Genomic DNA, 21854 nt, shown 5'->3' with positions numbered 1-21854 from the left:
CCATTTAGAGAAAATATTTCTCTAGCAGGCTCAAATGTGTGGTCATCAAAGGAAAACTGTATTTCCCCATTTGCTCCGTCATCCTGATCTGTCGCATTTAATGTAAATATCACAGTTTTCAGTGGGAGATTTTCCCTTATGCTGATTTTATAAACTGACTGATTAAAGACTGGAGGATTATCATTAACATCTAATACAACGATTGTTATTCTGCAGGTCCCTGATCTGGCCGGTTCTCCTCCATCAATAGCTGTGAGAATCAGGTTATGTTCTTGTTTTTCTTCTCTATCTAAAACCTTTTCTAGTATCAGCTGAGGGATGAGCGTTCCATCCTTACGACTCTTCACAGACAATGAGAAATAAGGATTTGTATTCAGTGTATACTGACTGACACCATTAACACCGGCATCTAAATCCTTTGCAATGTTTAAGGCAAACCGAGCACCAGGACCTGTGAACACTTCTGTAAACTCAATAATGGGATAATTTGATGAGAATGCAGGAGAATTATCATTAATATCCAGAATCTCTATTTCTAGAGTATAAAGCTCCACAGGATTCTCAGCCACAACCTCTATCTGCAGTAAACAGCTGGGACTAGATCCACACAGTCTCTCCCTATCAATCCTGTCCTTCACAACCAGCCCTCCATTTGCCTGATTTACACTGAAATATCTTTGGTATTTCTCAGATCTCAGATGTATCCTGCGCTGAGAGATCTCTGCACGTTTTATCCCCAGATCCTGAGCTACATTTCCTACCAATGTCCCCGGCTCAGACTCCTCAACAATAGAATAACGAAGCTGCCCAGAGACCCAGCCCCAGCTACAAAGGAGAAAGGAGCAGACTACTTGCCATTTCCAGCACTGACAAAAGCCTCTGATGTCCATATCTTATGTGATTGTCTTGATATTTGATGTCATGTAGATTCTGTGTAGTCCAAGCTGTATGAGGATCATGAATTTATCTGTCCATATTCCCTAAATGATAATCCATCCGAAGAAAATATAGAACCACACGGCTCTCATCAGAGGTGCAGCTCTTCTTTGTGTGAGAGACGATGGGAGGGTGAATCACTGAGCCAGGGGGAGGAGAGCGCAGGGCTGACATGAGCACATTCTCTGCTATAGACTAAGGAATATACTGGATGGCAAGTCTACCCTCTAGTGGCCATTTATAAAAATTACAGGTTAAAAGGTAAACATTTTGAATCTCTCAGAGTATATATATTTTCCATACCGAATTCAATACCATAGAGCATTTCTAGTGAATTTGTCATTTGCATTTGTGAAATTATGAAACATTTTGTACATTTTTAATCAAATTCCTCTAATTTCAACAGATATACAGAGATATGTATCTATTATTTCCTCAACTCAGGTATTATTATCTGTGTGTTAACATGGATCATATTTATCTAGAACTATGAATTTCAAAAATGTAAAGTTATGATGGTGATTATCGCCAAAATAGTTTTACACTAACTGAAAAACACAAAGTAAAGTCCCGAAAATTATTCAAACATTATTCTTGGTGGCTACAAATATAAGTCAAGAAGTATTATGTTTAATATGTAACACTAAAAGACAACTAAATTGAAACAACTAGTACATAAATTGGACAGAGAATAACTGAAAAGATAGTGACTTACTGTATAGACAGATTTCATGACTATTTAGGTCTCTTCCTCAGGCATCGTTTCACACAACGTCTGAAGATTGGTAAACCATGACTGATGAAGAAACCCTAGTGTTTCCTTAAAAATTATTTTTTTATTTATCTTACAGTTAGCCTATACCTCCTTATGGGCATGGACTTTTTTCGTTTTTGCACTTTATTTTTTCCTCATTTTATTCCAAGAACCATTCTTCTATCGACAAAACCATATTTACTACATCATTTACTGAAAACAATGTGAAAACAATTCAAAGTGGTGTGAAATGACAAAGAAACAAATCACAATTTTGCTAACATTTTAGGGTTTTGGCTTCACGATGTTTATTCTGTGGTAGAATTGACATGTCAATTGGATTTTCTACATCAATAATTACTGTGATAGCAAACTTCTAAGGTTTTTGATATAATTCTATGGTTTGAAAAAATTCAAAACCTTGCAAAAAAATAAATACATTTCTGTCACCATTTTCAAGGACCCATAACTTTTTTATTTTTCCATCCATAGAGATCCATGAGGGCTTTTTTTGCACTCTGAGCTGATGTTTTCATTGATAGCATTTTGGGGTACATATGACATTTTGATGGTTTTTTATTCTATTTTTATTTGGGCAATTCTGGCATTTTGATTTTCTTTCTTTTTGACCTTTAACTTACAGTTCAAATAATTTAATATTTTGATAGACTTGACATTTTGGACACAACAAAAACAATATATTTATTTTAAGAAAAATTTCTTTATTATTTGAAATGGGAAAAGTTAGGAAGGGTGGTCAAAGTTTTATATATTGTTCATCTTTTAATTTTTTAAAACAATAATTTTTTACATTTTTGCTTTATTTTTTTCCCCATAAGGATTTAAACATGTTTGTTTATATTATATATTGCAGTAACACAGTTTTGCAGTACTGCAGTATATGGTGTTATTGTGGTTCCACACCAGCTGTCAGCTGAGCTTCACGTGTGACCTAAAATGGTAGTTATGTGGGTCGCTCAAAAGTTCAAACCTGCCATGGTGACCCATTGGCTCACTGCAAGCGGTGGGCCTCAGTGAATCACAATGGGCATGTCATTTAAAATTCATTATGGCATCATTTAAATTATATTGTCTGAAATTGACAGAGCCATTCAAATGGTTAAGCTACAGCGCTTTGAGCAAGCTCCAGTCACTGCAGGTACAGGCAGATGCCGGTTAAGTAACACAGCCGGCATCGGCATGGTATGAACAGACTCAGCTCCTGACCAGGCTTCATGCAGCACTCTGGCAATCACATTCAGTTTGTATTTTTTTCTATTTACTGGCTAACACTGAATACATATATTTTAACTGTGTGGAACTGTAGGGAACTCATTTTTACAATAAAAAATACAAGACTTTCACACGATCCTATTTCCTTCTATTTCACAGATTCAAAAGACTCTCTCAGATTTCCTATTAAAGAGGAATATACCCAAGTTACCTCATAACATTCTCCTAAGACTCAAATAAGGTGGAGTCGGACTACCTGGTCTTCCTCTGTACTATAGTACAAGTGACTCGACGAGCTAGAGATTTGGAATGGCTCAAAAGATCTTGATATCTCCCTATCCAGCCATTACAAGTTCTAGGTAATTGAACAAAAAATCTACTTATATTAAATGATGATAACAAATGTTAAAGGAGTTATCTAAACTCAACAACTCCTGTCAATATACACTTTTAAACCCCATAAGTATCATAGAAGAATTCCTCTACAATATGCTGTACATATTACATCTTGCTTAGTGTTTATTTATCTGAATAGTCTTCATTCATTTGTGTAGTGCTATCCATGTGGGAAGATTAGATTTTTGCCTCGGACTTTACCCTTCAATGATTATGGGGGTGCCAATATATAAATCTGTTAATCTCATTCTAGTTTGGAGAGGGAAGGAAACATTTCACTTTTCCTTTAGGCAGTAAAATGGTTAGAAGCAGGCACTATATAAAATATTTTTTCACAACAGAAGTGAGTGGTTGCTCACTGTCTTAGAAGCTGTGCCTTCTGCACCTGAATCACAGATGATGAGAAAAAGTAGTCGGCGAAAGAAGAAATTGTAAATTTGAGGAAGCCATTTGAAACAGATATTATTTTCGTCAATTTATTTGTGTTCTTTGCGATAGCTTGGATATCACAAACTATATGACTGCCATTACTATACTTGATAAGTTATTTTTGACCAAGGAACGTGATAGCTTTAAAGAAATGAATATATTTGGGGAACTTCTTTTCTACTTAAAGAGTACATATCACCAGTTTAGGGCTTTTATTTAATAAAATAGTGGGCAGCCGCAGTTCTCAGCAAAAGTGCACAGAAGTAACCCAAATTCTCTGGAAAGGGCTCGACTTTCTAACAAAAGTTGGAACAAAACTTCTGAGTTGTTGAATCCCAGCATGCAGAGTGGGATCCCACAACTCTCCACAGCCCCTCCTGCAGTGAAAGAGTGAGCTGTCGAGTAGTCTATTAAGTTATTACCGTACGCTAACATTATAAGCTTGGTTACCATTCTGTAGCTGCTTAGTAAGGTATGCATCAGTGCTGGCTTATTGCAAAGAGTGAGATCTTGTGATAATTCTTGGGGCCGTGTGTTTTCACAGTGAGAAAAACCATGGTGGTTTATGGGTTATCGCTCTGCATGCTTGGATCGAACAACTCTGAAGTTCGGTCCTAACTTTTGCTAGAAAGTTGGGCCCTTTCTGGAGCATTAGGGTTACTTCTAAGAATAGCCTAAGAATAGGTTTTCTTAGGAATTTGGCATTGTTTGAATTGTTTCTAATATGCACTGCAGTTTCAATATGGGAGGAAGCTTTCAGGAACCGTAAGGTTATATTTCATTGCGACAATGTGAGTGTTGCTTCTACTATTAATAGCCTCTCGGCATCATTTCCACCTGTAGGTTAGTTAGGGAATTTGTTTTACATTGTCTTGAACTGAATGCATGAGTGTTGGCTGTACATGTTCCGGGGATCCAAAATTCTATTGTGGATCTATTATCTCATTGCCGTTGGGATCGTTTTCGTATGTTGTGTATGACTGTCCACTCTTTTATTAAAGGGCAGTCCAAGACTGATGCTAGGTACTAATTAAACTTAGTATTTTGGCCTAAAAATCCTTTTAAAATTGTGTTCAGTTAAAAATATGGCAATATTTGCCTCTTTTGCCTCTATGTTGCACTATTAACTTTAATGATTGCTGGTTGCAGAATAAGTTATCTAAGAATTCAGCAGTGAGATTGTCTCGGCTAGGAGTTTGTAACTCTTATGCTTTATATAATTTTTAGCATCTCCTTGCTGATTTTTGACCACAGACCACATCTGAGTTGAATGCAAGTTTGTAATCATAAATCAGCTGTGAGCAGCTCAGTAAAAGATAGTTAAGAGAGTTACAATCTGTCCAGTCAGAAAGAGTTGCCTGATTTTCAATTAACTTATTTAGCAGCCATCTATGTGCAAAGAAACAAAGAGAAAATAAAAGTATTTTAATGAAACACAATTGCAAAAATAATTTTTAGCCCATAATTCATTCACTTAAGTGAAAAAATAGTGTCCAAATACTGTATGTCTATATCCCTTAAAATGGTTGCTTTTTTTTATTTTAATTCCTTTTATTAAACTGTTTTTTTTGAACATTTTGTCTTGGTGACGAGATCCCAGTAATCAGCTGTAATCTGCTAAAGACAAGCATTCAGTTACTGTACTATGGACTGCTACATTGTTCTCCAAAGGTAGAGACACACACACTTTGTATCTACAGTAATCTGTACTCCACCTAACTTAGCGCTCATTCATATGTTCATACTAGTGCTATCAGTGTTGTATAATAGTACATTTTTCCATTCACCTGCCCACGATTGATAGTGGACTGAGCAGTCCACTCAAAATTGTGGAAACGTGTCCGATATTGATCTGAGTGTCAGATCCAAATCAGCAATGTAAGTCTATGGGTCCGTGAAAAAAATCACACAGCATTCATATACCATCTGAGTGCAGTTTGATTTTAACGGACTGTTACATAGGAGAGGAACGTGAAAAAATTTTTTATTTTTATTCACATGTGAGAAAAACTAATGAAAAAAAGACAAAACTCTGAAGAAAATAGGCCCAAACTCTGGTGAACTTCGGTCGAATTTTCTCTTGCATGAAAAAAATTTGACATCTGAAAGACATCTTAGCGCCCTCTCCAAATTTGCATTTTCAAGCAATTTTACAAATTTACTAGCAATATATTTCCTACAATAGCTTAAAAGAAGTAAAATCTATTCCAATGCAAAAAAACAAACAGGCAGTTTAGCAATACATCTGACTCTGCGAAAAGAATGCAAGTGTCAACAAACAACCTTTTTTTTTGTTTTGTGATCACTTGTCTTGTTTCCATTGGGTAATGATTGAGAATAAACCTAAGTATGAATGTTAGCTTCATCATTGAGGGAAAATTATATTCTCAAAATTTCTGTTGGTTTAGGAAATAGATGACCCATTTTTCCATAAAGCAGGATTATTGGATGTATCATGGTATGGATCCTTGAATAATATGTATTATTTAAGGAGCTGGGAAAGGTCACCAATTCACCTTATAATAACTCAACTTTTTTGCACAAACACTTTTGCAATCATTTGTTCCCCTTTACTTTAACCATTGTTGATAGCACATCCTGTGTTTACAGAAAAGAATGTGCGGCCTACCAAAGATGATTAAAGGGAACTTGTCATGTTGGATACTGCTCTTAACCTGCAGAAATAAGGTTAATCTGCAGGTCAAAAGCACTGGGCTAGGGTCACACAATTGTTTTTCTCTCATTCGAGAAAAACGGTTCTATTATGCTAATGACATTCTGATCAAACTTAGATCAAAGATTGATCAGAGTGCGGTCCAATTGTTTGCACGGACCCATAGACATGAATGGCCGAGTGCGATCTGATATTCGTATGCAACTTGGGCATGCTTCAATTATTTCCTCAGACCAACTCAGTCAGAGAAAAAAATCAGACATATGCAAGGCCACATAGAATAACATGAGAACAAGTGCTATCGGTCAAAACGACGGATAGCACTCATTTGATTTTTATGTGCGTACAAGCCCTTAGAATGGTGCCCAGCTGTTGTACTGAAAGTTCAGCTCCCAGGAACCTCTGGCTATCAGTCACACAGATGTGCTGACTGTGGTCACTGCTCACACACTGTGAATGACAACCAACACTGCAGTGATTTGGAGGAATAAAGTTAATTTTCTTCTAGAAGTCACACTTTCATTACCTATCTAACACTATTAATCTACAGATTGAAGCCATATCAATCCAATGTGACAGGTACCCTTTAATAAGCCTTAGTAGGCTGCTCATCCCTTTCTGTAAATCGGGGGTGTGCTATCAACGATGCTATACTAAGGGGGAACAAATGATCGCAAAAATGTTTGTGTTAAACTCCTAATGACCATAGTTACATGAAAATGAAACAAGCAACTGTTGAGTTCTTATACGGTCGATTGTAGTGTAAATGGACCACTTATTTTATATTTTGTTTCTCTCAGGCCACATTCACACATTCAGAATCTGGTCAGTATTTTACATCAGTATTTGTAAGCCAAAATAGGGAGTGGGTGAAAAATACAGAAGTGGTGACGTGTTTCTATTATACTTTTCCTCTGATTGTTCCACTTGTTATTTTGGCTTACAAATACTGATGTAAAATACTGAACATGTGAACATGGCCTTACTGAAGGTGAAATTCTCCAGAACACACAATTATTATACAGTATTAAATGTCTGCAATAAAGTAATGTATGTTACTAAAGTATCATGTACACAAAAATTATAAAAACCTTCTGTGTCATATAAAGCTCACAAGATAGTTACAATAAGCATTACACAAGCCAGTATTTTTCTAAAAGAAAAACAGTATTTTATTATATTTTCTAATGCAGTGCTTGCTGTTTGAAATATCTAGATAGCAGAATTGTAATTCTATTTCATAGAAGAATTAATTAAAAAAAGAAAGTAATTAAGGCTAAAGATATTTTAGCACATTTAAAATATAATTTATTTTCATTTACCTTTGAATTATCTACGATGTATTCTCCAGAAGTAGTGTCATCTTTCACCAAATGCTGTGTTTGGAGAAAATCCACAGGCCTAATACAATTAAAATCTTGTTGCTCCAGGGCTGGGGGTAAATTAGTTTGGTAACTCTGCCCCTGGGATCCTGGAGGAACCATCCTGACCTCCATGTATTTTAAGGTCCCGTCTGTGTTCAGGTACAGAGCCGGCTGATACTGATCTGCGTAGGATTTGGATTGGGATCCACCAAGAATACAGCAACTACTACTGTAATCATAAGGGTCCTTCCTCAGACATTTCACCAATAATATCATGAAGGTGACAAGTGACACTAAGCTGATGGCCACTAGGGAGACAATTAGATACAGAGTCATATCCGATGGGGGTTTGGAATGGGTCAGGAAGTCTCCAGATTTCGGTCTTTCCACTATAACCTCATCCGCTATACTGACAAGTACAGTCACTGTGGTGGATAATGGAGGAGTCCCCTGATCACTGATAGAAATGACAAGTTGTTGTTCCATGTTCTCGGTCTCCTGTAATCCTCTTACAGTTCTCACCTCTCCTGTGAGTTTAGACACTTGAAATGATGAATAATTGATGGGGTCAATGAGAGTAAACACCAGCCAGGAATTGTGACCAGAGTCCAGATCCACTGCGGATAGTTTTGTCACCAGATATCCAGCACTCGTAGACTTGGGGATCCTCTCTTGGACAATGAGGTCCTCAGAGTGCTCTGGATACAGCAGAGAGGGGGGATTGTCATTTGTATCCAGAATGAAGATAAAGACAGGGACCGTGGAAGATAACCGTGGAGACCCTGAGTCTTCTACCTTTATGGTGATTTGTAAAACCTGGATCTGCTCATAGTCAAAGGATCGCTGAGCATATATATTCCCATCATTAGAATGAATGTACACAAAAGAGGAGACAGAGGAACCGTCAATCTGACTCTCAACTATGGAGTAAACCAGATCAGAATTAGCCCCCTCATCTAGGTCAGTAGCAGATACTGTACATAGAAGAGTCCCGGGGTCACTGTTCTCCTTAATGAAAGCATTATAAGTAGACTGTGTGAACACTGGAGCATTATCATTAATATCTGACACCCCAAGGGTGATACTTGTTTTACTGTATAGAGGAGGAGACCCTAAATCAGAGGCTGTCAGCTCTATGGTGTATTGGGGGGTTTCCTCTCTATCCAGATTCCCATCTGTGACCAAGGCATAACGATTTTTTATCTGCTTAATTTTAAAAGGTACATTTGGTGATAAACTCAGTTTTATTTCTCCATTCTTTCCAGAATCCTCATCTTTCACATTAATAAATCCTACAACAGCCTCCAGTGGAGCATTTTCTTGAATATTATACAATGTAGAAGAGAAAGTAATATATGGAGAGTTATCATTTACATCTTCTATTTCCACCTGAACAATGCAGCTCCCTTCTAGCTCAGGGCTCCCATTATCGACAGCTCTAATAGATAATTCATAAAAACTTAACTCTTCATAATCCACTAATTCACTTATAAAAATGTCACCTGTATGTTTGTTTAATCCAAACGTTTGTCTTGCAGATTTAGATGTGTGTCCATCAAAAGAAAACTGTATTTCACCATTTGCTCCGTCATCTTGATCTGTCGCTTTTAATGTTAATATCACAGTTTTCAGTGGGAGATTTTCCCTTATGCTGATTTTATAAACTGACTGATTAAAGACTGGAGGATTATCATTAATATCTAATACAACGATTGTTATTCTGCAGGTCCCTGATCTGGCCGGTTCTCCTCCATCAATAGCTGTGAGAATCAGGTTATGTTCTTGTTTTTCTTCTCTATCTAAAACCTTTTCTAGTATCAGCTGAGGGATGAGCGTTCCATCCTTACGATTCTTCACAGACAATGAGAAATAAGGATTTGTATTCAGTGTATACTGACTGACACCATTCACACCAACATCTAAATCCTCTGCAATTTCTAAGGCAAATCGAGTACCAGGACCTGAAAACACTTCTGTGATTTTTAAAAGCTGGTCTTTAACTGAGAATATTGGAGAATTATCATTAATATCCAAAACCTCTATTTCAAGATTAAATATCTCCACTGGATTTTCAGTGACTGCCTCAAAATACAACAAGCAGCTCAATTTAGAATCACATAGACTCTCCCTATCAATCCTGCCTTTTGTAATTAAGACTCCATTTTCTTTTAGATCAAAATATTTATTTTCTTCAGGTCTTATATTTAACCTCCGATGAGAAATCTGTGAATTTCGTATACCAAAATGCTGGGCTACATTTCCCACAATAGTCCCAGGTTCTGATTCCTCAACAATAGAATAACGAAGCTGCCCAGAGACCCAGCCCCAGCTACAAAGGAGAAAGAAGCAGACTACTTGCCATTTCCAGCACTGACAAAAGCCTCTGATGTCCATATCTTATCCAATATTGTTGTCATCACATAGGTCCTTTGCATTCCAAAATCTTTTTTCCTAGAAATTGATGGTTCCAGCCGTAAAATCATCCGTCGATAAAAAGAAAAACATCCACAGGGCTTTCATCATGGATGCAGCTTTTCTTTGTGTGCGAGAAGAAGGATGGGCGGGTGAATCACTGAGCCAGGGGGAGGACTAATAACACAAACATGAGTAATGTATCTGAAAATGACGTGACTGCCCTCTTGTGTCTAAAAGTGATAACATCACACACTCAAGGAAAATGAACAGTCACAAATGCTAAACTAAGAACTCCTAGATTAAATTAGAATAATATTTAACATTTTTTTTTTTGTAATTAGCATCATACAAAAAATATCTTTTTATTTTTAAATAAAATAATGCTTTTTTGCTTCTGTGACCTACAACATTTAGATTTGAATATTACGGAATTATTAAATTGCCATATTAAAAATATGATGTGTACCTCAGAAGAAACATTACCAAATTGAACAAATATTGTCATTATTTTATTTTTTGAGTTATGCATTTTATATGTAAAAATCTGAATTAATGTCATTATTAGGCAGCATGGTGGCTCAGTGGTTAGCCCTTTTGCTTTGTAGCATTGAGGGTCTGAGTTCACATACCACCAAGGACAACATCTGCAAGGAGTTTGTACTGTATGTTCTCCCTGTGTTTGGGTGCCTCCATTTCCTCACACACTTCAAAGACATACTTATAGAGAATTTATGTTGGGAGCCCCAATGAGTATAGCGATGATAATGTCTGTAAAGCGCTGCGGAATATGTTGGTGTTATAAGCAAGCGTAATGAATAAAAACATGATAAAAACATTCAATATATAACAAAGCAATAAAATTCTACAAGTCTTCAAGAATCAATTGATCTTCTCTGAAAAGCAAGTGAGCATGTAAGAAAATGTGGTGACATGAGGAACATTAAAAAATACTTTTTACAATACTGGCTAGGTTAAAGGATGTGAGAGTCGCTTTATTTGTCTCTGGAACTTATTTTTTACACATTTCTTCAAAGCCTTTTTTCGATTTATAGATAGGTATTGGATTGATGTCCTCGCGATATTAATGTAATGTATAATATTTAGAATATTTATAAGTTATGTAATTAACATTTATGTTTCCTATTATACTGTAGAATTGAACTTTCATTTTAATATTGATCATGTCTACCATAATGTATCTGAGATGTATTTTTAAACTTTTATAATTATCTTGTACTACATTGTAAACCATATAGTGGATATAAAATTGAATTGGTGGATATGCTCGACGAATTTTAAATTGCCCAGCATTCGTCTAATTTTTGGAAAATATTTCTTATACTTAATGAGTTTATTTGCAAGAAGAAATATTAATTGCTCCAGATTTGAGAACAAAGAAGAATTAGAAAGAATTAAAACTGATCCAGATGTTGGATATTTTGCTTCATCAATCAATCAGTCTAGCTATCTACATATCTATCGATCTATCTTACTATTAATCTATTAATCTATCTTAATCTATCTATCTCTCTATCTATCTTGAAACATTTGCTGCACACTATTACAATAACAAGATTTTCCAGTTCTGTTATATTGATGATCTATACTTGGTATAGGTTTATCAATCTAAGAATGTGGGGATGTATCACCAGATACTCTGACAATTAGCTGTAACCAGCTTTTGCAGCAGCTAGATGTAAACAGAGTATGCAGTGAATCATCGGAGCTCCGTCCACTGTTTAGTGTCTGCTGTTGAGTACTGCAGATCAGCTTCCATTCTTTTCCATAATACGTGATCTGCTGTACCCGACAGTGGCCACTACTGAGTGTATGTGTAACATCTGTACCAGCTCCAGTCCCTTTTGATACTGCTTCAGCTGCTAGGAAGTCCCGCACCTTTGTTGCAGGTGATGTGTTGCAGCATTGGTCCTGTTTTATTCTTGGGACTTGAGGTGCAGCTAGATCATTGAGCTATGGGGTTTATTGTCTGGTCTTTTCATTACTCCTTTCTGAGATCATTGGGAAGAGCTGCATGCTGCTTAAACCCTTGGGTCTTTGACTTCCACTGCCAGTCAATTGATATTACTACCTGACTTGTGCTTTAGACCTTGCATCTGCTGTTTTCTTGATTTATGAGATTTTCTGACCTGACCATGAATTTGACCATCCTCTTGTCTAATGTATCTGTTCCTGACGTGTCCTCCTGGATCTAACCTGGCTACCTATTTTCTTGCCAGCTTGTACCACCGAACAGCAGTTGCCGTTGTGGCCCTTGCCCATGGACGCAGTGTTAGGCTATATCTCTGTACAGGGTGATGGTCAGGGCAACCTCTGGGCTCTGGGAAATAGAGTAGCTTGTATCAAGCCTGTTCGTGGTTGCTGTTTTGGAGCTGCCAGGTGACTACGAACAGTGCCCGTTTGACAATAAGGAGCTGCGGTATTCTGGCCAGTAAACTGTTTATACTGTTTAAATCGAGCTATCACTCATGGAAATAACAGCTGATTGATGTGGATTGTCATATGTCTGACCTCAACAATTTTATATTGATAAAATATCCTAGTGATGGATCAGCAATAAAAAAAACCATTTAATGTATGATTGATTGGGGTTCATTACCATTCCCCTCATGATCATTGGAAGTAAGAGGCAGACTTACTAAGAAAGTTCTCCTGTAATCTTTGATCGGTGGCCACATGGACTGCATTTTATAGCTAGAGATGAGTTTTTTTATAGCTCTGAGAATTCACCCAGAATTTTCCAACAAAAATTTGAGGCACCAGAATCAAAATTTCCAATTCACTTCAGAAAAAATCTAGAAAATATAGTGTGTGACCACCTGCCATTTTGCTGGACTACAGAAGGATTGGGACAGATATAAAAAAAAATCTTAGAATTACTTCTCCTTGGCCCTCCCTATATGTTTCCCACTGCCACAGGTCTTCCTATTGGCCTTTTTTTTTACAATATCCTATCTTCCTTTTATTCACAAGGCTATACACTGTCACGTGGAATGTAAATTGCTCCCACATGATGACATGGGCATGACGCTCATCCTCATGGAGGAGCATAAAGGATTTCAAGAACATGCAATGTTTCCCATGTAACGGCATTAAGCATAGTGAATGGAGGACCTGGAAAGAAGGGAGATAAAAGAGGGAAAATGGAAGATAATACATCCAATTGAAGGACCAATGTTGAGGGACAGGTACAGAGAGGATCAAGGAGAAGTGAGCATAAGGTTTTTTAACCAATTCATATCAGATTCAATGTGTATTAATTTTATTCTAAGTTAAACCAATTTCTCCCTCGATTTGAGAAAATGTGCTTACATCAAATTATTGTACATTCACTCAACTTTAATTAATAGCTAACGTATACTCTCAGGTAGTAATGATTGGATCTCATAGTTAAGAGGTTAAATGCAAGGGGACCTACTGTGCAAATCATATTTTTAAGTTAAACATGCTTTAAAAAAATAGTTATGTGATTGACCTTTCCATATCATTTTTCATATTAAAAACTGAAATCTCGAAGATTACATTTAGGCCCCAAAGGCAAATATTGGACTTCTTGTCATGTAGCAATCATTTTAGTGGTCATCTCATTATCATCACAGGCATGAGTGAAATGAAAAGTAAACCATATATAGATTTTACAGAATCACAGGATTAAAAATAGGTAAGGTATTTGATTACCTACTCCACTTCCTACTCTGTTCATGGCTTAGAAAACTTCAACATAGATGTCACTCAGTCATTTCTATATTGTTGTCTTTGATCCATATGGCTGCTTTAAAGCCTAAAATTAAATACTGATACAATAGCTCAGGCAAGATGGCTGCCCCTTAAATGATCTGAATATAAAGGTAAAATTAAACAAATTAGAACTGAAAAAGGAATATATTTCACTGTGAGATTTTAACTTTTTTTTAAATAATATATATGACATATTCACTTAAAGAACCTTAGTTCAAAATGATTCATTTTAATTCTCAACATAGGTGCACAAAAATAAAGTAAATTCATGCCTTAATCACAGATAATGATGGAAATGTAAAGGGATCAGATAAAATATGTTATAACACCATTTTTCTATTCATCGGAGTTACCATATAATGAGTGAAAGAGTGAAATCATCCTCCTGTAAAAATGATATATATATTTAAAACGGTTTGAAACTATAAAACACCTTGAAAGCACTTTGAAACCAAGGCATCCCAATTGACCCAGATCTAATGGATGACGTGATGGAAATTACAGATAAGACATTTTAAACACAGCTTGATTTTGAGATTATGAAAAATATAATATTGTTCCATTTTAGACAATTTAATCCAATCGAAATATGAAATCTATAGTTAAAGGTCTGATTTTTAAAGAAAATCATGACCTCAAAAATCACATTTTCCAAATGTACCAAAAATCCAGTATCTTCATAATAAAACAAAGTAATCTAATGCACTATTAAGGAAAATAGTTCGGATTATGAATTTAGTACATTATAATTATACAATATTTGTTAGCATTATTAATGAAATTACTATTCATATATATAGTAACAAAATATTGTTCTCACCTTGCCAATTGCATTCTCAGAACTTAATTCTGAAGAACTATCAGCAGGGTTTGCCATATTTAACTGTGGAAAATCCAGAGGCCTCAAAAAGTTAAAATCTTGCTGTTCTGAGGCTCGGGGTAAATTAGTCTTGTAACTCTGCCCCTGGTGTCCTGGAGGAACCATCCTGACCTCCATGTATTTTAAGGTCCCATCTGTGTTCAGGTACAGAGCTGGCTGATACTGATCTGTGTAGGATTTGGATTGGGATCCACCAAGAATACAGCAACTACTGCTGTAATCATAACTGTCCTTCCTCAGACATTTCACCAATAATATCATGAAGGTGACAAGTGACACTAAGCTGATGGCCACTAGGGAGACGATTAGATACAGAGTCATATCTGATGGGGGTTTGGAATTGGTCAGGAAGTCTCCAGATTTTGGTCTTTCCACTATAACCTCATCCGCTATACAGACAAGTACAGTCACTGTGGTGGATAATGGAGGAGTCCCCTGATCACTGATAGAAATGACAAGTTGTTGCTCCATGTTCTCGGTCTCCTGTAATCCTCTTACAGTTCTCACCTCTCCTGTAAGTTTAGACACTTGAAATGAGGAATAATTGATGGAGTCAATGAGAGTAAACACCAACCAGGCATTGTGACCGGAGTCCAGATCCACTGCGGACAGTTTAGTCACCAGATATCCAGCACTTGTAGACTTGGGAATCCTCTCTTGGACAATGAGGTCCTCAGAGTGCTCTGGATACAGTAGAGAGGGGGGGTTGTCATTTGCATCCAGAATGAAGATAAAGATGGGGACAGTGGAAGATAACTGTGGAGATCCTGAGTCTTCTACCTTTATGGTGATTTGTAAAACCTTGATCTGCTCATAGTCAAAGCATCGCTGAGCATATATATTCCCATCATTAGAATGAATGTACACAAAGGAGGAGACAGAGGAGCCATCAATCTGACTCTCAACTATGGAGTAAACCAGATCAGAATTAACCCCCTCATCTAGGTCAGTAGCAGATACTGTACATAGAAGAGTCCCGGGGTCACTGTTCTCCTTAATGAAAGCATTATAAGTAGACTGTGTGAACACTGGAGCATTATCATTAATATCTGACACCCCGAGGGTGACGCTTGTTTTACAGTATAGCGGAGGAGACCCTAAATCAGAGGCTGTCAGCTCTATGGTGTATTGGGGGGTTTCCTCTCTATCCAGAATCCCATCTGTGACCAATGCATAGCGATTTTTTATCTGTTTCATTTTAAAAGGCACATTTGGTGATATATTCATTTTTATTTCTCCATTTTTCCCTGAATCCTTGTCTTTGACATGAATGAATACAACAGCAGTGCCTAGAGGAGCATTTTCTGGAATAGTATTTGTCATAGAAGTAAGAGAAATGTCTGGGGCGTTGTCATTAACATCTTCAACATCTACATGAACCAGGCAGTTTCCTTCTAAGGGTGGGGTTCCTTTATCTATAGATTTTATATATAGCTCATAAAAATGTACATTTTCAAAATCTAAAGCTCCTTTTACAGAGATTTCTCCATTTTGTTCATGTAAATCAAACAATTGCCTTGCAGATTTAGATGTGTGATCATCAAAATAATACTGTATTTCACCATTTTCACCCTCATCCAGATCTTTTGCATTGAGTCTTAGAATAACAGAAAGCAAAGGTGAATTTTCCTTTAAACTAATTTTATAAACCGACTGATTAAAGACTGGAGGATTATCATTAATATCTAATACAGCGATTGTTATTCTGCAGGTCCCTGATCTGGCCGGTTCTCCTCCATCAATAGCTGTGAGAATCAGGTTATGTTCTTGCTTTTCTTCTCTGTCTAAAACCTGTTCTAGTATCAGCTGAGGGATGAGCGTTCCATCCTTACGATTCTTCACAGACAATGAGAAATAAGGATTTGTATTCAGTGTATACTGACTGACGCCATTAACACCGGCATCTAAATCCTCTGCACTTTCTAATGCAAACTGAGCACCAGAACCTGTCAACACTTCTGATATTTTTAGAGTTCGATAATTGCTTGAAAATGTGGGAGAATTATCATTGATATCTACAATCTCAATTTCTATGCTAAAAAGCTCCAATGGGTTTTCAGCCACAACCTCCAAATGTATCAAACAGCTTGCAGTCAATCCACAAAGGCTCTCCCTATCAATTCTATCCTTCACAATCAAAGCTCCAGTTTCTCTATTTAGTGCAAAATACTTGTTTTTTTCTGCCTCCAAATGTAACCTTCGATAAGAAATGTCTGAGCGTTTTACACCCAGATCCTGAGCTACATTTCCCACTATAGTCCTAGGTTCAGACTCCTCAACAATAGAATAACGAAGCTGCCCAAAGACCCAGCCCCAGCTACAAAGGAGAAAGGAGCAGACTACTTGCCATTTCCATGCCTGTGAACTGCTTCTGTAGTCCATATCTCAATGTTATTCCTTGATATTTGATGATGCATAAATCTTTTATAATCCCATTAGCATGAGATGTAGATATTCATCATTGTGGATAAAAAATATAAGGTAGAAATAAATAATCCACAAGGTTTTCATCAGAGCATCAGCTCTTCTTTGTTTGGGAGCAGAGAAGGGGTGGATGTTTCACTGAGCCAGGGGGTGGAGAGCACAAAGACGATAACAGCAGATCTAGTATTGGAGAATTCTGTCAATTTAGATGACTAGTCTGCCCTCTTCTGGCCAACTATGCTAATTTCACCCAGCAAATGAAAATGTAACATCTGCTGTAGTTCCAAATTTTACTGACATTAGTTATTAATACAGTGACATTAATAATCCAGTAAAAAAGGTATGGTGATAAATTATACTAAATTGTGAATATGGTAGTTTTATATGTTAAAAAAAAAAGAAATGCAACAGTAAAAAATAATATGGTTTAACCTGAACACTAAGCTCTATGTAAAAAATAGTGATCAAAATTGCCCCCCCAAAAAATATGGATAAAGTATATAAACCAGTTTTGAAAAAAAAGCTTGTTTACATATATATTACTGTCATTATTATGATTACTAGCTTTTTTTGCATTCAAAAATATATAGATTGCCAATAAGTAGTGAACAATGTCAAGTTTTTCCACTTTTTCACTACTTTAAAAATCCTTCAGTTGCCAATAAATAATAAGGTTAGATACATATTATATTACAACATCACTAGGGATTAGTGGATCTATTGAAATACGAATTTGCCGACTTTGATGAATTTTCCCCAAAAATTTGAATAGCGATGAATGAAATGGCGCTAATTTCAATACACCTTACAGGAGAGAAAGAGAGAGGACTCTGCTGACCATAAGAGTTTACAATTTTCAGGCAAGCGAGAGAACCCTGCTGATCATAAGAGCTTACACTCTACAGCAAAGAAGAGAGAGGACTCTGCTGATTATAAAAGCTTACATTTTACAGATGAGCGAGATAACCCCAGTACCATAAGAGCTTACACTCTATAGATGAGAGAGAGAGACCCCCTGACCATAAGAGTTTATAATTTACAGGCAAAAGAGAGAATTTCGCTGACCATAAGACCTTTCACTTTACAGGTGAGAAAGAGAGGACCCTCCTGAACATAAAAGTTTACAATTTACAGGCTAGAGAGAAAGGACTCCATTAATTATAAGAGCTTACCCTCTACAGGAAAGAAAGGACAGTGATGACCATGAGCGCTTACACTCTAGAGGAGAGAGAGAACCTTGCTGACCATAAGAGCTTACACTTTACAGGAGACAAAGAGATCACCCCGCTGACCATAAGAGTTTATAATTTACAGGCTAGAGAGCGAGAGGATCCCACTAACTATAAGAGCTTACACTCTACAGGAGTGAGGACCCCGCTGACCATAAGAGCTTACACTTTACAGGAGAGAGAGAGGACCCCACTGACCATAAGAGCTTACACTTTACAGGAAAGAGAGAGGACCCCACTGACCATAAGAGCTTACACACTACAGGAGAGAGAGAATCCAATGACCATAAGAGCTTACACTCTACAGGAGAGAGAGAGGAACCCTGCTGGCCATAAGAGCTTACACACTAGAGGAAAGAGAGAGGGCCCGGCTGATCTTAGGAGTTTACACTCTACAGGAAAGAGAGGATTCTACTGACCATAAGAGCTTACACTTTAAAGGAGAATGAGGACCCTGCTGATCATAAGAGCTTACACTCTGGAGCAGAAAGACACTTACCCAGTGACTATGGAGATGAAAAATGAGTTTGCCATACACACTGTGCTCCATTGGGATCCGCTGATCAGTGATGGCACAGGTACCGACCACCACTGTACAAGGTAGAATGATCTATAAAATGTTACAGCTGCAGGGCATTACGGGGAAGCCCTGGTGGCAATCAGGGTTATCAAACTTGACTTTCTATTTTTTCTGGACAGCTTATCAAGAAATCACAGACAGACAAAATGTATATCATTATGATATAAATGTTTATGGACTGTCCTGGAATTTCTGGACAGTTGTCAACCCTGGCGTCAAAGTAAAATAACATTAACCTGCTCTCTGATGCTTCAGCATAGTGTGAAATGGTGCTGGGCATTTCGTTCTTTAAACTGTGAATAAATAATTTTTTTTAAAATTTGCTTGATTCTGCGAATTTTTGCAAATTTGACTCTTGCGAATCGATCTTCTCAACTCTAAGCATCACCAAATAGCTATACTGGTATACAGTGATTTTGGTGCCAATGATGTCTGAATTTTTTTTATGAAATTTATGGTGCTGTGTAAGAATATGACTTTGGTTTTGTCAGATTGGCTCTAGTTTCTGAAATATTTATTAGTTAATTAATTCATTACAGTAGAATTCTGGCTTCAAAAAGTCACATTGTAAGCTGACAAATTGAAATACAAAATAATTATATGGGATATTTCATTACCTAAGACACTGTTAAAGAGTCAAAAGACAGACCAAAAGACCAAAAGCTATTGCATTTGTTATCACACACGACACAAGTCACATTATGGGAATGCATTATTTTCATGGATGAATTATCTCAAAAGCTAGAACCAATTCAGCAAATGTAATGGGATTTTTGAACTTGGCACCCTCAAAATACCCTGAATCCATTCAAAACACCTTGACACCTGAAGAAAAAAAAATTTTGTAGACATGTTCTATAGTACACAAAAAATAGCTAATTATCCAGTTGCACAGATCTCAAACTATTTGTTGTAATCAAAAGAGGAATTCATCAGCAAGTGTTCAATTATTCTTCATCTTCACCATAGGGAAAATAAAGCATTACTTGAAGTCAATTGACATTAAAGCACCATCTGTGTAATACACCTTTCAATTTACAATGTTATGGGCACTGCTGCTTAAATTTGGGTTCACAGAGACTTTACAACACAAGAAGAAATAAGAGAGGGGCATAAACAGGTTTTTCTTCAAACTATAAAATGCCCTGGGTCACAAGATGTGACAATTATCAGAGCAAATAAACCTTTGATATTTTTTTGTTTCAGTGTTCTTTTAATTTCAAGCAGATTGTTGGGAGGTCCTGAGACTCCTCAAAACATTCCTCAAGATGTGGTCAGCTCCAAACTCAAGAGCTCACAGTTCTTGCTCGAGCACTCACAAAGATGGGATCATGGATAAAATAGAAAGCATAGCCTTTCTATAGCATTTACTCCTCTGTGCGTACACGCTCAGTCAGAAGCTGTGTGCTACTGTCTTCTAAGCAACATCCATCTCGAGGGTTTTTTGAGTGATCGATGGGGGGAATCAAAGGTATACTTACTCCAAAAAAGGATCCAAAATATTTTTTAGTGTCAATGTCAAATGAATTATATTTATTTGATTTGATACAGACTATGTTACATCTTCTCCAGGATCTGCTTCTGCGACTCCTGCTTCGGTCACCATATTCATTCTGCGGGTCATGGAGAAAACATCATGACCAGAAGCTCTGAGGAGCACAGGCTCTGTCTATACACTGAGGCTGGGGTGGCTGGGACCTATAATTCTGATCATCTGTAGTAATCATCTCCCTACTGTTGCCAATTGTAGAGCACCACACCCTGCTGAGAACTGCAAGATATAGCTAGTTCTATTCTGGTTCTTGAACTAGCTGTTCCTGCTTGATTGTTATATTCCCATTTTCTGGCCATGGCCCAATCAGTGACCATTCTTTTTCCCTCTGATTTTTTACTTTGACTGCCCTACTTTTTTTGACCATTCCAGCCAGTATGCACCAGCAGCTGACTCTGTGGCCCAAACTGTGCAATGGAGTGACTTGTGCTAATCCTGTCCATGGTATCCCTTTTAGAGCTTCCAGGCCACCACTCAGAGACCGAATTAACAAACATACTATGCAAGTCAATACCTAATTACATTGCCAGTCACACTGTGTACCCCATTATATTGCCAGCCACTGTATTTCCTGCCTAAGCTGCATCAGTGCCTCCTTGGTATTAGTCACACTGCCACTTGACATTGCTAGTTATAGTATACCAGTATATATGTCACAGTTAACTCTGACAACACCAACCACAATACTCCATCACATTTAAAGCTACAGTGTTAATCATGCCAGTCACAGTGCCTCCAGGCTATGCTGGACACAGGAATCCTTTATCATTTCAGCCACTTTACTTACCTATCAGAAGTAATAAGCAGTAATGGGATTATTGGGAATGGTTGTGCTTATCATTGCATAGAAAAGTAGAGTTCTGGCAGCTTTTGTCACAAGCATGGAGCATGGTTAAGTGAGTGAGCAAAAAATATCTGATGGGAGGTTTCTTAACCTTATCCTATTAATTAGTCGGTGAAAATGGACATCTAGGATGTCATCAATTGCAGTTTGAGTTTTTATGGACCTATAGATGTGAATGCTTAAGTTTGATTAGATCAAAATTGGATAAGTCAGATCAAAAACAGATAAGTCATGACGCAGTCAAAATACAGTCATGAGAGCTGCATCTGCAAGGAGTTTGTATGTTCTCCCCATGTTCGCATGGGTATCCTCCGGATTCTCCGGTTTCTTCCCACACTCCAAAGACATACTGATAGGGAATGTAGATTGTGATCCCTAATGGGGACAG

At 37.2% G+C, this 21854-nt stretch overlaps 1 protein-coding gene across 10 annotated transcripts in view; it reads right to left on the bottom strand.

Annotated features, from left to right (window-relative positions):
* LOC141164440 (protocadherin gamma-C5-like) overlaps window positions 1–21854 on the bottom strand; it is a 533108-nt gene that overhangs the window by 314303 nt on the left and 196951 nt on the right. For 2 of the 10 annotated variants that reach the window (XM_073649683.1, XM_073649703.1), the window contains exon 1: window positions 14778–17409. The exons of 6 other annotated variants lie outside the window; for them this stretch is intronic. In XM_073649683.1, coding sequence (XP_073505784.1) covers window positions 14778–17219 — 2442 coding nt within the window. In that variant the 5' untranslated portion in view covers window positions 17220–17409. Of the gene's footprint in view, window positions 1–7744; window positions 10357–14777; window positions 17410–21854 lie in introns of those variants that run through there. 2 more of the 10 variants (XM_073649706.1, XM_073649717.1) reach the window with 1 other exon arrangement.

This window comes from Phyllobates terribilis, unplaced genomic scaffold, assembly GCF_046119375.1.
Source record: "Phyllobates terribilis strain yellow unplaced genomic scaffold, ASM4611937v1 Scaffold_10__3_contigs__length_209671492, whole genome shotgun sequence".
NCBI classification, from domain to species: domain Eukaryota; kingdom Metazoa; phylum Chordata; class Amphibia; order Anura; family Dendrobatidae; genus Phyllobates; species Phyllobates terribilis.
The sequence above is the reverse complement of the archived record's forward strand: the minus strand, read 5'-3'. Positions and strand labels throughout refer to the sequence as shown.